This window comes from Mirounga angustirostris, unplaced genomic scaffold, assembly GCF_029215605.1.
Source record: "Mirounga angustirostris isolate CCGP_5_RB_7025 unplaced genomic scaffold, mMirAng1.0.hap1 SCAF_1, whole genome shotgun sequence".
NCBI classification, from domain to species: Eukaryota; Metazoa; Chordata; class Mammalia; order Carnivora; family Phocidae; genus Mirounga; species Mirounga angustirostris.
Genome location: NW_026991709.1, coordinates 28659679 through 28677622, shown reverse-complemented (window position 1 = coordinate 28677622; position 17944 = coordinate 28659679). Strand labels below are relative to the sequence as shown.

At 37.9% G+C, this 17944-nt stretch overlaps 1 protein-coding gene across 3 annotated transcripts in view; it reads right to left on the bottom strand.

The window, feature by feature from the left end:
• Nucleotides 1–705: 705 nt before the first annotated feature.
• Nucleotides 706–17944, bottom strand: part of SAMSN1 (SAM domain, SH3 domain and nuclear localization signals 1) — a 419971-nt gene continuing 402732 nt past the window's right edge. For 2 of the 3 annotated variants that reach the window (XM_064580112.1, XM_045902662.3), the window contains 4 exons: nt 17325–17479; nt 14112–14318; nt 12039–12189; nt 706–1630 (listed from right to left, as the gene is read on the bottom strand). In XM_064580112.1, the coding sequence (XP_064436182.1) occupies nt 1428–1630; nt 12039–12189; nt 14112–14318; nt 17325–17479 (716 nt within the window). In that variant the 3' untranslated portion in view covers nt 706–1427. The remainder of the gene's footprint in view (nt 1631–12038; nt 12190–14111; nt 14319–17324; nt 17480–17944) is intronic. The other variant, XM_045902661.3, reaches the window with a different exon arrangement.

The following is a 17944-nucleotide window of genomic DNA, read 5'->3' as shown; positions in this document are numbered from 1 at the left end:
TTTGGGTATGTTGATCTGAAGCTTCTAGAGTGCTATGGGCTGAATTGGACCCCTTTCCCCACAAATTTGTATGTTGAAGCACTAACCCCTTATGTATGGTATTTGTAGATGGTGTTTTGGGGAGATAATTATGTTTAAATGAGGTTGTCAGGGTGGGGCCTTCATGAATGGATCAGTGCCCTTCTAAGAAAAAACACCAGAAAGCTTGCTATCTCTGACGTGAGAGGACACAGTGAGAGGCAGCTATCTGTGAGCCCCGAAGAACTCTCACTAGAATCCAACCATGCTGCAACCTGATCTTGAACTTTTGGCCTTCAGAATTCTAAGAAAATAATTTCTGTTGTTTAAGCCACCCAGTCTATGATATTTTATTATGGCAGCCTGAGCTGACTAATACGTTGAAGTATTCAAGAAGACAGATAACACAGATCTGGGGTTCAGGAGACAGACTGAGGTGAGATAATTCATTTGGGAATCTCACTGTTAAGAGAAATTTTGTCTTGGGCGCCTGGGTGGCTCAGTTGGTTGAGCGACTGCCTTCGGCTCAGGTCATGGTCCTGGAGTCCCGGGATCGAGTCCCGCATCGGGCTCCCTGCTCGGCAGGGAGTCTGCTTCTCCCTCTGACCCTCCCCTGTCTCATGCTCTCTCTCTCTCAAATAAATAAATAAAATCTTTAAAAAAAAAAAAAAAGAAATTTTGTCTAGAGGTCTAATATAAAAATACTTTCAAGTACCACTAATCTGGAAAATAGCAAGTGCACATAGTTCTTTTTATTATTAAAATTAGGGTATTTCACAATTAAAAATATTTACAATTAAAAATGAAACATCTGTACAATTATTAAAATTCATTTTACTAAATGAGAATCAACAATATCTTGTTATCTATACTTTTATACCAGATAACAGTGAAGAAATTAACAAAAAATAATTACTAAAACTCCACTGTGGATCAGGATAAAATGTCTCCAGTATTAACTCACACTCTCCCATTAAGTATAAAAATGAGTGTGAATGCTGCTTGGACAGTTGGTTAAACAAACACATGCTCCATTACTATTTGTTGAATAACAGACACAAAGGCAGAATGGACAGGTATGAAAAAAGGAGTTTTTTTCCTGCAGAATTTATCATTTCACACTTAAAGCTGAATAAAGTTATCTCACACATATCAAAGACTTACACTATACCTTTCCTAACACAGGCAAGTGAAATATTAACAGGTAGCATTTAAAATAATAAATATACATACTATTTACAATAATTGGGAATGTTAGAGACATGAACTTTTATGTAAAATCATTTAGATTAAAACATTTTAACTTTAGGCTGTATCGGGAAATGCTTACTTTCTCTCCTATTTGATCTTTTAGCTCAAGTAGAGTTAAAATGGAATGCATCTGTAGATATAAAGTTGAGAATGTGTGTTCAGTCACTTGGCTCTGTGATAGTAATCTTCTGTACCATGTCAGAGAGATTTTCAGACTCCAGATCTTCTTTGCCATTATCTGAATTTTCTGATGAGATATAACAACCAGAGTCCCTTGGGCAGTCGTCTAACTGTGACTTATTTAAGGAGATGTCTGGGCTTAAGGATGGGGGCACAGATTCATTTTCTTGCTCTTGAATAGCTGTAAATGGAAAAGAGGACAGCAGTTAGGAGAAGCCAAGACAAGTTTTATTCATGTACTCATTCGTCTTTGAGCTATTTTAACTGTACCAACCTTGACTTCATTACATTTGAAACTTCCTTGAGTAAACAATGTATTTGTTTATTATAAAAGAGATATTTGCACTCAAATATTCAAGCCCTGCTTTCCTAGAAGACAAAGTTTGCCCTTTTTTTTGCTCACTTGCAGTTTCATGGAATTCATGTGAACTGCTTGCATAAGCGAAGATCAATATGGACTTTCATTTTACATTAATGATAAGTTGCCAGAGAAAGCAGATTGTATCCACAGTTTGACTGATGCCTTGTCCAAATACTCCTTAAAGTAACATTAGAAAAAGTCATTTGTGGTTTAAATGTAAAATCCAACTCAATAGTGATCTTTGTGGACAGTTCTGGAATCATGATAATGTGGAATAATGAATAAAATATCACTCTGGGCAACAATGTATAGTAGGACTTCAGTTACTTGGAATTTAAGTAATAAAACTTAAAGTGTTCAGAATTTTTCTATGTTTGCATTCACCAGATAAATCAGCATAGAAACCAGGTTGCTTTTAGATAGTAAAACACCACCATTTTCATTGACTCTGCCTTATTTAGTCTTCTACATCTTTGTAGTTCCGAAGAACAATTATTTATATTCAGATTGGTAACTCTGTGTTATCAAAGCAGTATTCTAGATTCAACAGACTTTTTCTTTGAAAAAAATTAATACTAGAGATGTAACAAAAGATATTTTGAAGAACCTAAGCAGCACTATGAAGTCTTACTCAAGAAGCTTTTAGCATCAGAATTCTCTTGGTCAGTGTACAGTTTCTTTCCTTGCCTTCCCTGACACCAGTAAATGTGTGCTTCTCTGCATCATGAGATGGGTCCCTCAGGGAGGAGATGTATCTTCGGCCACAACCTGTCAGCTCTATCAGCATATCTAACCTCAGAGCTTCTCCGCTTTAGACGTTTGAATAACTCCACTTTGGAAGAACCAAACGCATACATTTCAGGGTGGGACAAAACCTCTGCCTTCAGAAGCTGTGCGCTTCATCCAATTCTGGTGAGAAGAAAGTAAATCCCAACTCCAAAATCCTGCAAGAAGGAAACTGTAATTTTCCTCAATAGACTTTATAAAAGTAAAATGCTAAGTAATTTATCTTTAGGAAAGCCATCCTTTATCTTGTCTACAGATACCCTGCTTTTTTTTTTTAAAGATTTTATTTATTTATTTGAGAGAGAGAATGAGATAGAGAGCATGAGAGGGGGGAGGGTCAGAGAGAGAGGCAGACTCCCTGCTGAGCAGGGAGCCCGACGCGGGACTTGATCCCGGGACTCCAGGATCATGACCTGAGCCAAAGGCAGTCGCTTAACCAACTGAGCCACCCAGGCGCCAAAGATACCCTGCTTTTTTAAATGCATTTTCTAGGCTTCAGATATCTTGCCAACATTATGTTCTACTGTGCATCCAAATGTTTATCAACATCCTTTACGAGAGAGAATTGAGCCGTGGTGCCCTAAGGCATCCTTGTATGTAATGAATTCACTTCTCAATGTATCTAGAATGGTACTCATTTATGTACCATCCACAGAAGAATTGAGAAAAGAGTCACATTAGTTTTTGTATTCTGTGGTTTAGACGAGGAATACAGGTTGAGAAAGGTTGGGAAAAAATGATAAAGATCATTTTAGTCTACTCATCTTCAAAATGAACCATAACAGTTCTTTTAACCTTTTCCTCAGAGCTTTAATTTGCAACAATAAAACCATGTTTATGCCATTCTTCTGAATTTTCTCCATGTTTGCCACAACTTTTTTAAACTGTGGACTCAAGTATCAGATATTTAAGGCCAGTAATGTTATTAAAACTAGTTCTAGGTATCAGGAGCTTTAATTTTAATATGCATCGAATGTGACTGTTTAAAAATTTTAGCCACCATGAAGCATTTTCTCTTTATAAGTCTTAGCAACCGTGAAGTTTAGGGAGAATCTTCTTAATATTCACTAGTGTTTGTGAATATCAGTCAGTCAGCTCTGTGTTTCATTATCCAAGTGTTTCTGGAAAAGGCCAGAAAAATTAGTCCTTTTGTAATGCTTCCTGCTACTTCAGCAGTGATTCACCATATTTGGAGTGTGATCCTAGGCCATATTTCCCCAGATTATATTTGGGCCTATCACCTCAACACAAAATTAAAAGAACTTAGTTATTGCTCTTCAGACCGACATTTTAAACAGGACTTAGCATAATAAAAATTGCTCCAATACTGTGTTCTATTTAGGCTGATTACCGATTGTGGGACTCTCTTCAAGATATAAGACTTGGGCTTAAAGAACTCTGATTTCCAAAATTAGTTCTTTTTCTTTCAAAAAATAAGTACTTAGCTTGTTATTTCGTCTTCGGAAGCCTCTATCCATTCCCCTTAAAGGGTAACAAAGTAAACAAACAATGAATGAAAATCTGACGCTAACAGAGAATATGTCATTTTTAAATATTGGTAGTAAAATGTATTTGTTTTTATTTTTGCCTGAGAAATGCTATGTCACCTTCTCTAAATTCTCAGAATTCGTTTGTTTTAAATACAGATTATTTATTATAGGAACCCTTTATCTGCAGTTTTTATGGAAAAAGGAAATAGTTTCTCAGTATGAAAGTTATGCAGCACAGTAATTTACAGAATAGCAGCAATTTGCTAAATGATTTCCTAGTGAAATGAAAACATGACTTTGCCTCCTCAAATGCTTCCCACCAGGCTGGCAATAATTTCAGGCAGGTGATCAGCTGGAGCCCCTCAACTGTAACTATAAAAAGAAAAGGCAGGTCATTATGTTATATTATGGAAATGAAAGCTATATAGCATTCAGTTTTTGTGTTTGGAGGGTCAGGGTTTTCCTTTTCTTGTTTTTTTGTTTTTTTCCATCCTGACACTAATGACTTCGGGATTGGCACAAACCTAGGTCTTGTACTATGGATACTTTTTCCAGCAGAGGGGCTGAATTCATGCTAATATGTCCATATTTTCTTTCTAAGTCATTTAGTCCCTTCATGTGGCCATGAAACAGAGTAAAGCTAACTGACCCACCTAGAAATTGAAACTATAACCTTCATCAGTTTTGGCCCATGGTCCAATCATCTGAGTAACCAGGCAAATAACACATTGGGATAAGAAACAGTTTGCCTCCAAAATTACAGACTTGCCATGTGAGAAATGAGTGCATCTTTTTTTATATCAAAATGTTTCTGATAATATGTTAAGTTAAAAAAAATCAATAGACATGATTAAGTATTCTATTACTAAAATTATGTGAAGACCTATAGACTTATGCATATAATTCACACATGAAGTGTTAAAATTTTAGATAGATTTTCTCTATATTTCTCACATCATCTATAATGTCTTATATTTTAATTAAAAAACAAAAAAATTAAAATGGTACAGTTTTTCAATAAAGCCCCTGCATGGTTTGCAAATATTCCAAAGGCTATACATTTTCAAATCTGGGTATATTGGAGAATTATTAAATAATTTGAAAAAGGGTGTTTCTTTATTGCTGCCAGCTAACAGCAGGCATAATCAGAAGGCCAGAAAGCTCATATGGTTTCACTTATTTGTGGAACATAAGGAATAACATGGAGGACATTAGAAGAAAGAAGGGGAAAATGGGGGGGTGGGAATTGGAGGGAGAGATGAACCATGAGAGACTATGGGCTCTGAGAAACAAACAGGGTTTTAGGAGGTGGGGGAGGGGGGATTGGTTAGCCTGGTGATGGGTATTAAGGAGGGCACGTACTGCATGGAGCACTGGATGTTATACGAAAACAATGGATCGTGGATCACCACATCAAAAACCAATGATGTATTGTATGGTGATTAACATAACATAATAAAATTAAAAAAAAAAAAAAAAAGAAGGCCAGAAAGCAACCCCAAACATTTCTGTACTCGATATAATGAAAATAAAATAATTACGTTAAGGGAAAATTATTTAGGAAATATTTTGTCATAAAGAATTAATTTGAATATTAAAATATATTATTTCTTACCAAAATTTTTATGGAATTGTGTAAAGCCCATGGTTCAACATTTTAAGATAGTCATTGATAAAGATATAAAATGGCATGGTGATTAGAGTAAAACAGAAGACAGCTAACATAATTATTCATAAAAATATTGGAATTGCGACATTTAATTAGGAATAGGCAATCTCAGTTATACTAAAAGTGAAGAAAGCTTTAAGGAATTCAAACTAAACCCTAATTCTGGGAAAAAGTTCTCATATCCTAAAGAGAGAAATCTGTCCTATATTCACATAGGTTTCTTTCTCAACTTTCTTCACCCAAATAATCCAGATTTTGACTTTACTGTCTTGTGTGCCTTAGGTCTGAAGCTTCTGCTTCTTTGGGCTTCTGTTTCTTTTGGGTAATATAAAATAATGCAATCTACAGGGCATAAGAAAATGCCTGGTCAATGAAAGTGCTCAATAAACAATTTTTTTTAATAAAAAGAATGTGATGTTTAGATTAATTAAAAGAAGTAGCAACTAAAGATCAAATAAGAAATTTCGTTGAAATTCAAATGAAGATACCTCTTGGCTCTTTGAATTGTTGTCCCCTTTTTCTCGCCTGGTACCATCTCCAAAGAGGAAAAACCAAGCTATGTCATCCTCTTTGAGGATGGCTCAAAACCTCAGCTTCATGTTGGAGCCCCATTTGAGTCACTCAGAACAAAACTCGGGCATTCTCCAGGTATCTACGGCTGTGTTTATTTGTCCAGAGGCAGTGTTGTCCAAGGAGGGACATTCAGTAGACAACATGGCGCGACTCTTAGTTATTTCTGATTTCATCTTAAGCACATCCTTAAATTACCTGAACATGTTAGTTTTACAATAGTGACTTTTGGTATTCATGTCATTTGAATACTAACCTACATTTGGAAAAACAACAAATGGAAAACAGGAATCCCTTCATGGAATAACAACCAGTTGCTCTTGTTTTCCTGAGGCCGTGAGAGAATAGGAGTTGAAATGATGCTCCCTCTTTTTGCACATCTCTCTTTGCATCTTAACAGCGTAGTCTACCTTCTGATGAGATGTGGGCCACGGAGTGCATCTTTGCACTCACATTCACAGCAACCTCCCCTTGCACCCTGCTGACTGCCTCAGTAAGGGCAGAGGCACCCTCATCTGAGATCTAATCGCTCAGCAGCACCCGGATGCTGAGCACCCGGATGCATCTGCCTACTGCAAACACTTCTATCTGTGAGGTGGGATTGCTAGGGACTTAAAGTTTTATAATCAGAAAAAAGTTTCCTTACGATTTACAAGTCTCTCTATTTCCTCAATCTTAATTCATTCCACAAGCATTTGTTGTTTTATTGTTGTTTTTGTTTTTCATTCTGCAAGTATCTGTAAACTGTCTACTCAGTGCAGAGCACAGAACTAGGGGCTTCGGGGAAGGCATATGCTTTAGAGGATTCTGTCTTGTTTGACCAGGGTAATCATACAAAGTCATGCCTAGTACGCAATCATAGCGCAATATAAAAACAAGTACATTACAAGTGCCTTAGGTGACTGAGGTGAAAATTCTATGGACTCTCCCCTCTGGGCACTGTTCTCTGATGGAAGACTAAAAATGTTTACATTTAATTTTGTTGTTTTTTTATTATATAGAATATGGCATCAATCATAAATTAAATCTTCAGGGGAGGTGGTAAAACCAACAAGAAATCTGAAGAAATTGAATTGCATAAAGCTAAACAGCTATAACTAGAAATATATATTAAATATATTTATAAATACATAAAAGTCAGATGCCCGTGTGCCTTCTCTACTGTGTATATGTGGATGGTTAGCCTGTGTTTCTGAAAAGCTGTACCTTTCTTGAATCTAGATCCAAATCATACGGCAGGGGGGTTGGGAACACCAGGCATGCATGTCGGGGCTAGGGCGCCAGGCTACCCTGGCCCGCTGTCAGACCGACCGCTGGGCTGCTGCTTGGCATTAACTACAAGTCTCCCCTGCCGGCAGCTCGCGGTCCAGGCTCCTGGCTGGGACTCGCCTCTTGCCCTGCGTCGTTTTGGGCACGTAGGCAGGCGGGAAGGCACAACTGGGGATAGTTGAGCAATGTGGAGCTGCTGTGACCACAGCTGGTGCCAACAGCCTGGCACACAAACCCCTCTCCTCTTCACTGAGCACTGCCAACAGAGGTTGCAGCTATCTAAAATATATGATACACAGCTTCCAGGACAGTTTGCTTATTCAGTTACTAGGTTGGTTGTTTTTTTAATCTTTTCCCTCCAATTTAAAATGTAATTATTCCTGTGCTTATATGGAGAACAAGCTATTTCCATCACCCGTTTTCCCTGAGGACAATAGTACACATTCTCATCACACTTTTAAGACACATCAAAGTGCCTCTAAATGCGGGAAGAGAGGAACAAGTTCAGAATAAAGAGAAAATATTTACTATAAATAGCAGTTAACTCTGATTATTTGCAAGAGGCATTTATTAGCAAGCAAAGGGGTCCTGAAGGTTGTGTTTATGAACAACATATGCACACACACGCACACACACACACACATTCTCTATTCTTACTGGGAATCTTTATTCAAAGCAAAGAAACCATTTTAAAATTCAGATGAGAAAGAGAGCAATCCTAATGTGCACCAAATAATTCTTTTGCTCCTTCAAAAGCCGAGTGTCACCCCAATTTTTCTTCTCCTTCTAACCTCATCTAGATTCCCAGCGGAGGGAGCCAGTGACCTAATTCTGCTCAGTTCTAATGCAACACGGGAGCGAATTCAGAATACCTCGGTATTGGCCTTGGCGGGATTGCAGAACCCCAAAGTTGTTATCCTCCTCCAGAGCTAATCCTGTAATCAGTGCTACCACCACTCACCCAGCCCTTCTATCAGCTTGTAGGAGAAACACCTTTACCTCCTGTCAAGTGGTGACCTAAAAAGTGTTAATCCAGTTTACATGTTCAGGGTCAGAGTGGGTACAGTGCTATCTATTTTGGCCTAAGAGAAAAGGAAAATTGCTTGCTCTAAGTATTAGATTTCTGTTTTTGTCCCTGTCCCACTCCCCCCATCCTCTTGGTCCCTCTAGATATATTAAAGGCTCACATGGGGCTTGTAGTTTTTCCTCTATCATCTCAAAGCTCTTGTTCTTCAAACAGGTGTCCACTCTCCTCAATTTTTATAGTGAAGGGTTAGTAAAGCAAACCTTTCCAGTTCCCGATCTAAGAAGCATTGAGGTTTTAAATTAGGAATTTATCGACATTCCCCAAACTGACTATATTCAGTGATCAAGATAAAATGCATACATAAAATCCTGGCCAATTTGCATGCTCCATTCTTACACACACACACACACACACACCTATTTTTAACCTATGACTGTGACATGCAGTTGTTTTTAATAATATCTTAGTTTTATATAACCATATATTCAAGGTCTTTATCTTTCAAGGTACATGAAGGTTGTGCATTTAATCTTTAGCATGGTTGTAGGAGATATGATTCACAGAGTAGAGAATAGATAAAAATAAGCATGCATGCAGCAGCATGGTGCCGAATCATCAGAACTCACCATCTTATCAACAAATAGAAGTCATTCTTCTTTATTTCTTGAGCAAAGCAGTTTCATACAAGATAAATAGCTTTCAGTCAGAATAGCCTAACATGTAATATGCATCTTTTTGAATGTATATTCTAGTACTACTTTAGACCATAAGATTAAAATAAGAAAAATCTCAGGGTTGTGTGTTAACAACAAACACTGGTTTTCTATTTTTCACCCCCCAGAATTTGGCTTTGTGTGCGTATATTTGCACATTACTAGTTTTTATTAAACGATCAACTTTTAGTGACCTTCACATACCATTTTCTAAAGTCTTATAAGGGAAATACTTTGGGGGATTTGTACTTTTTTATATCATGCTTTGGAGATACTGTGTTTTGTTTCCAGGGCATAGTAGGATGTGTTTCTAATAGATGTGGGAGACTGGGTTTAGATTTGTGACCTTGAGAAAGCTACTTAGCTACTCTGGTTTTAGTTTCCCCATCTTGCAAGGGAAGCATTTGGGTCAGATGGGTTTTCAAATTGCACCTAGCTCTCATATGATGTTATCTATACATCATTATTCTTTCATTAACATAGAAAGTAGAGGGGGGATGAGGGGGGTGGAATGAAGAAATTAAGTGGACACCATCCATGGCCCAATCCACAGGGCTGGACCGATCTTCCCGCTGTGGGTCCAGACTGAGCACTGTTTTATGGCTGAAACCCTTTCTCACCCAGGCTCTCTCGCCCTTCCTAGTCACCAGGCCTGTTGCAATGCGGCCATAGGCGTCTTGCATCTTTCAGGCAGTAATGTTGTTGCAAGGTTTCTGTTCTCACTTACGTATTAACTTCCACTTTCTGGGATGGAAAACTGAACTGAAGCTCCTGAGAAAATTGGCATAGTAGAAAACTTCAATTTTCAGATATTCATTGTTCTTTCTATATTTACCAGTTTGCATGTGTGGAAGAAAGAACTTGGATTTTTATAGCAGACTGCCTTTGATTAAAACTTCAGCTCTGCTACTTATCTAGCTGTTTTTGGCCTTTTTAAAATTCATCTCTGAAATGTTTTCTCATCTGTGGAATGGACAAAATACCTATATGGATGGTATTACAGAAGAAAAGCAATGTATTTACAAGTGCTCAAAAAATACCTTTTCCCTCCCACTACTTCAACATCAAATTATTCTGGAGGGTATTGACAACGATACCGAACATTATCAATTCCAAGAAATCTACAGAATCTATTTCTTAGCCTCACATTATTTAGTGAGGAGCCATGTTTAGAAACGACAGGGTGTGAAAGAAACTGCCTCATTTACCCCAGAGATAGTGCCTCGTCAGTTTACATGGATCAGTTTTGTTTTGGCTTGTACTATTGAGTAAATTGGCTACTTTCTTAAAGTTGACCTTTGTCTGCCTTTGTGACCTCATCCCCTTCTCCTAGCCCCCACAGTTTCAAAGGATGCATATAAACACCTGGGCCTAAGAGGAAATAAATTCTGGAGGGGTCAAATTAGTCTTACATGTGAAAGCTCTTTGAAAAGGAGGAAGATCTGTGCAAACTGAAGACAGTAAGTAAGAATAAAGTGAGATGCAGTTTCTAAAAAAGTAAATTTATTCCTGCGAGATAAAAAGGCCAGTGTATAAACACGTGCTGTGTAACTATGCCCATTTTGGAGCATCTGAGACAGGATACAGGAAACCTACCACGAGACAGTCAGGAGGCCTGGGTCCTAAATACAACTTTCCTCCTTGCTCTCCATCTGGGCTGTTACTTGTAGAAAGTAGAGTAGCATCACAAACACTGGCCCTGGCTCTCCACGATTTACTATGTGTGTGAGCTTAGAGAAGTTACTTATCTCTCAGTTTCTCATTATAAACACGGGACAGTACTCCCTAACTCACAAATCTGTGGAGCACATTGAAGAAGATAATAAATGTAAAGATCTCGGCTCAAAGTTTTACTCCGAGAACAGGTTCAAAAAAAGTAGTTAATGATTATGAGCAATATTACTTTTGAAAGAGAAAGTTGGATTAGATGATCTGAGTTCTTTTTCATCTTTAAAAGTAGCTACATCCCTCTTTCTTCCTTAGGAAATATTCCTTGTGGAGTTTGCTACGTCCTGAGCTCAGGGTTTCAGAAGCCTGACCAGATTTAGTAAGAAGAGCGTTCAGATTGGGCACCTGTAGAAACAAAAGCTATCCGGTCTTTATAAACCCAGTTGGTAAGTGAATGTGCATGCATTACTTCATCTTCAGTTTATACTTACAAATACAGAGACCCATCTCAGATAATAAAAGTGAGTGCTGAATATTTTTGCAAGCTATTATAACATTTTGAAAGAATACTATAAACACATACAAGATGTGACTATATGGTAATGAAATGAATTTTCCTGTGTGGCGCGAAGGCTCATTAGCTTAGAGCCACGCTCGGCGCTGTTCTACAGAAGTTGCATATGACATTTCTCACTAATGGCTCATGCTGTCACTAAATATTTGTCTCTAACTCCCTCAGTCTTTGGGAATGCAGACATCCACTTGTGTGTAAATTAATAGCTCTGCAGAATCTAAATGAGATGCCCAGAAAAGTCCCTTCATTTTCTGAGTCCAATAAGGGAAAAAAGTCCTCTTCCTAATTATAGACTCGACCAGAGTTGTTGTTTCCAAATAAATAAGAAAATACTTATTTTATGGGAAAGAATGCTTTATGGGATTCTCTGTAAATAAAACTGGGGCTTTGTTTTTAATAATTTTACTATTTACATTGAACTGTGATTTTCAGCTAGGGAGAAAAGTAGGTGTGCACACTTACTTTCTTCATCAAGAAGATTTTCAGCAGCTGATAGTAATCTCATCCTGTCTTCTGGGTTTTTAATGTTTAATTCAATGAGATGACTCTCTTTTATATCCTTTAAATCTTCTAGGGTCTCATAACCGTTGAGCAAAAGTGTTGAGGCATATTCCTATGGGGGAGAAAAAATATGTATAAGATAAACTAGTCAGATTCAAATGTTTTATTTTTAGTTCTCTTTAGATTTAAAGAAAGTGTAGAAGTGCGTATGGAAACCAAAGGCACCGATAGAACTTTTGCTTAACTTTGCTTTGTACTAGTTCTCCACATACGAACTCTAGGGCATTTAAAAGAGTATGTTGGAGAATTCTCACCTTCTGGAAGGACAAATGTAAAGAAGAAATAATTACGTTAAGCCGTGCAGTGCTAAATCATGGATCAATTAAATAGCTGGATCATTCATCCCATTTGGCACTTTTTCACTTCTCAAATAGTTCAATTGACAAAGCTAGCGTGTCCTTACCTCTATCAATAAAATGCCTCTAAAAGAATAATTATAGTAATATTTCTGAATCTACATCTTGTTTGCTGGCTTGCAAAAATAATTTACCCTCACTAACTTCTTGGGGTAGTTTAAAAGATGAATTTGAAACAGGCATGAAAAATAGACTTAGCATTTGGTGAAAGTCATTATATAAACCTAAGGAATTCCAGACTTTCTATTTAATTAAAAGTTTTTATTAAGCATAAAAGCACTGTGGTTAGGAAAAGTATTGTTTTCTTTTCTCAGCATGTATAGTTTGTCCATCATTTGCATCAATATATATTAATTTAAAATTCATAGGCTTCTGATTTCTGAGTCTGTATGTTATTTATGTAACCTTTGTTCTCTCTAACAGAATAAAAATGCAAAGTGAAGTTGAATGCTTTACAGCTTGCTCAAAACTTCCTTCCATTTTACTTGATCATAATTTCAGTATCCTTAGTTTGGTTACCAAAACTGAGTAAGAGGAAGCATAAAAGTTTTAAGTAATTAGGAATAACTACCAGCCCCTTTAAAAAAAGAGAGAGAGAGAGAAAGTACCACTTCTTTTAAAAATAATGTCTCTTAGAAGGAGCACTGAATTAGAACAGAGAAACCAAAATCCCCATTCTGACATAATCATCTGATTGTGGGTTCTTGAGTAAGTTATTTCACTTCCTTAGACCTTGGTTTTCTCATAGGTCACAGAGCAAACAAAAAGAAGAAGCAGGGTTTAAACTTTGTACTTCATCCAAGCAGTACCACATTTGGGGGGCAACAAGAAGGCCTAGGTAGTGTGTCTACAGGCAGGAGTGTAACTAGATAACTCAGGAGAAACAATTAAGAAAAGTTTAATTGGCTATTGCCTTGATGAATTTTGAAAACTATCAAAGTACTGCTGCATTAATATTAGAAATGGGTTGCAAAACAGTAAATTGAGTGAGGCTAGGTAAATTGTATGTATACACCATTTAATGAGGTAGAGGTTTCATAAAAATTTTGCTAATATAACAAGAAAATAATTGGATTATAAATATAGACAATACAGTTTCCTTAACATAATCATCATGGGGGCTTAATGATCACTATCTCCTAAGAAATTGCTTTTGAAACAGTTACATTTAGCTTTCTTCTCTTGACTTGCTTTTGATCTCTGCCCTATAGAAAATGTAATTTTCTTTCCCTGTTTCCTTTCAATTCTCTGGATTTTTACCTTTACTCTTCATACTCTCTTTATCATTCTCATTTACATGTTTTCTCTGGACCTTTTATTCTCCTAGGTATTTTTCATTTTTCACTGCACTTTCTCAACATTAATCTCTACTGTCACTGCTAAGTACCATTAGAGTTTAGTCCAAGGGAGGTTATATCAAGACCTGTCCTTGTGTAATAAAAGTAATAAAGGAGAATTAAGAAGTTTTCTTGGAAAACGGATTTTTCTTTGTTGTAAGTCCTATATATATATATATATATATTTTTTTTTTTTTTACCACTGTACCAGCACTGATCCATTCTCCTCAATTATTCCATCCAGATGCCACCAGCATCAAATAGGTCACAGGTTTGCTAACCTGAAGGTGAATCCTCTCTAAGAACTCCTGCAGAGTCTTGGGTTTTTCTATTCCACTCTTTCGGTGTGCCTTTATTTTCTTGGGGGCTGCTTCCTCTTCGGAGATGACATCCACATAAATAAATTTGAAGTTTCCCACCTTATTGTTCAACATTCCTGTCCACATCCCCATTGGCGTTTTGCAGATAATGTCTATGATGTCTCCTTTCTAAAGACAAAGAAATATACCAGTGAGTTTTCAGAGAACTTTGGTGCTATGACAATTAGTAGAAAGAACGGAATCATAGAAAATTAGAATGATGAGGGAATATGATAAGGGAGGTTACTGATAACAGAAATAAATCTAAGAGAAAATTTCTTTTAAAAGTTCAAGGGAACTCTTTGCTAGTAATAATGAAGAACACTTCAACAAGCTTGAAGAAAAGCTCCTACATGCATTTGATGACATCTTTATGTTTTTGGTATATCAACTTATGAACTTACAATTGTAGGGCACAATGGAATTTACAAAGTACTTTTGCATATAGTGAGTCATTTTATGCCCATGACACACTTCTTAAGTACATATACAAGGTATCTTTATAACTCTAAATATTATGGAAAAGAAATGCAAACATTAAATAACTTCCCAAACTCATGGCAGTCAGTTGTCTGAACTCAAAAAATGATGCTCTCTTCATTCATCTTGTCAAAGCAATAGATATATAGCAAAGCTCGAGCCATCATTCCTGGAGGGGCTCTCAAATGGGGAAGGGAAAGAAAAAGAAGTCTCTGTCCATGCTTCTAGTTCATCTGAAAAATTTACAGTAAAAAACCATCTAAAGTATTGCATTCGTCTAAAATCGTGAAACTGTTAAGAGCTTCGTATATCTAAACGTGTAACAAAAGTATGTGTGTGTGCACTAAGGATAAATTATGCTACTGAATTATTTCAGAGAAGATAATACTTAGATTGAGCTTCACAACAGAGTTTGGATTGAAATACGAATGAAGCCCATTAGGATGGACAAACCAGTTGGTCTTTTTCTTCATTCATCTCAAAGACTCTGATTGCTGCAGGGTGCCAGTTACCAGCAAGATTAGAAAACCCCCAGGGGTACTTCTTTGTAAAGAAAATTGATTTCTACACAAATACAGTGCCTACATTTAAAAGTCATATTTCCTCCTTTGAGACTTACAAGTTTCTACCCCGGAGAGGACATTATAGATTCTGATACGGGGACTACCCTCAAACAAACAAAACATTGAGTCTGCTACTAAAAATGTCTTTTCCTCATGTTCTATGAGTGTGTGTTCTTCCATCTAAAACACACATTGTCAATGTGATTAAAAGACTTGATCTTTCTGATTTGTGATCATCTGCTTGTCTGACCTTATGAGCTGTTCATCTGGTTCTTCCTGCCTTTAACCATGGGGAATCAAATCCTGGGCTAGATGGGATCAGCTAAGCAGACCTAGAAAATCCCCAGAAGCTCTAGGGGAGGTTTCTAAGCATGGGAGCTCTATGCTGCATCCTTCCTATTATCCTCTAAACTTATAAAAGCATACGTTCCGGGAAAGCCCACAGGTCACCAAGCAAAGACCCAATTTCATTATGGATAAGACCCTTGATATAAACGATGGCATTCAATCCTCAGTGGTAACTGGGGGATTCTTACTGTGTCCTGCAAGAGCTCTACAAATAGCACCTTAGACAGCGTAAGTGGTGGGGCACTGGTATGGTATTATAGGGAAGGTGGAAAGCTCTCCTGAGTCAAAATGTGTTCAATTTGTTCCCTTCTACACCCTCCCCCAACATTACTAGGCTACAAATATTCCTTCCCCAAAACTTTAACTTAGACTTCAGATCATTTCATAGAAACGACTAAGGAGCTAACTATGGAAAATAATGTTCTCCTCATTCTCCCGCTGAGCTTACTCTGGTTTTTTACAATAGAAGGGATAAAGAGAAGAGCAGAGTGTCTTGAATGTTAAATAATAACATCAATACTTCATAACTTATAACTGCTGGTTAACATTGGCTTGGTGTTGATAGTATAGAAAAGTCATAATTTCTGTCCTTTTAGCTATATCAGTTTGTGTTACTAAAAGGAATAATTTAACATGTATAAAATACTTTAGCACCAAACCTTCTATTTGTATGATTGCAAAAGCACCTCCCCTCTAGTGTGAGTAGGACTATGAAAACGATGGATTTCCCACCCATGATTATGTTGTATTTTATGTTGCAAGGGACTATGCGGATGTAACTACTGTCCCAAATTAGTTAATGTTGTAATTAAGAGGGAGATTATCTGGGTGTTTCTGACTTTATCAGGTAGGAGCTCTTGAAGAGATTTGAAACATGAGTGAGCTTTTCCCCTGCAGGCTTTGAAGGAGCAAACTGCCATGTTGCAGAGAGGACCATGGCTGGCAACCTCAAGGGTCCGAGAGTGACTCCCAGACAATATCCAGCAAGAAAGCAGGAGTCTCAGTCCTACAACCACAAGCAACTGAATTCTGCCTTGGAAGAGGACCTGACCCCAGGGAGATTACAGCTCCAGCTGTCACCTGGATTTTAGCCCAGTGAGACCTTAAGCAGGGAATGCAGTTGGGCCATGACCAAATGTTTGACCTATAGAACTGTGAGGTAATACATTTGTGTTGTTTAAAGTCCCTGAGCTTGTGGAAATTTGTTCCACAGCAATAGAAAACGAATACAGAGAACAAGAGTTAAGAAGAGGGAATTCAGGAGGGAATATCATTGGGAGAAAGATGTCTGGTTATTCATAGCAACTAACTTAAGCACTGCAGTTGCCCAACCAAGTCTGGTTCCCAAGGGAGTTGCTGTGGGCGGCTCTTGCCTGATATCGCCATCTTTTCTCTCTCTCCTTTTAACTCCAGCAAGTATCAGGCAGAGCTGGGCGCCTCCAGGAACCTGTGAGTCTTTTGGCTTTCAGAAAAATGTAAACAATTTCTTCTCCCCTGATAGGCTCGGATTCTGCATTACCTCCGTGACAGCAACTTAGGCTGTAGCCTCAACAGAATCTGATTCCCCTATCCCACCTCATGTATTCTGCTCAAATTCTTGCCACAGGAACCCAGTCCTCAGTCCCACTGTGGAGAAGAACACACTCGCCACCCCTCCCCGCTGCCCATGCTTGTACTTCCTGACACAGATCATACCTCCAGTGCTAGACAAACCACACGGAATGCAGATACGAGGTGCACACACCTTGATTTTGAGGGAGTCAGTGTCATAGGGGCTTGGTGTAAAATCAGTATGTACTCTGGCGCGGCCACAGAAGGGTCCAGAGTAGGGGCCATCATCATCAAGTCGAAAGCTATCCCGGTTACTTGTACCACCATCTGAACAGCTTGTTATTCCGCCTGATGAAAGCAAAGCAGAGGTTAACAGTTCTCACTGAAGGTTCATAACATTCTGAACCATCGTCTGGATACAGCGAAGCAGGGATAATGCTGAAGCACTGGATGCCAACCTTTTGAAGGGGTTCTGAGTGATGGGTTCCTATTTTTTCTGCCTCCCAGTCACTCTCCATCATTGACCTCTGTCCTCTGAGCCGTTTCTGAACTTTCTCCAGCCAATCTGACCATTCTTTCCTCAACCACTAACCCAGACACCCTCTCACTACAGTCTCTGTGATCTGATCTGGTAGCACAGTGTTTTGAGCATTGAACACTTGCTAAAGAGGCGGACGATACAGACTTAACTCCCTATACAGGCCAGACAATTCATTTTGTACCTGTAAACAAAGACAAAAACCTATAGCAACAGTTTGACCTTTATGTGCTACTGATCACAAATGGTCAAAGCATAAGACTACAGGGTTCCCG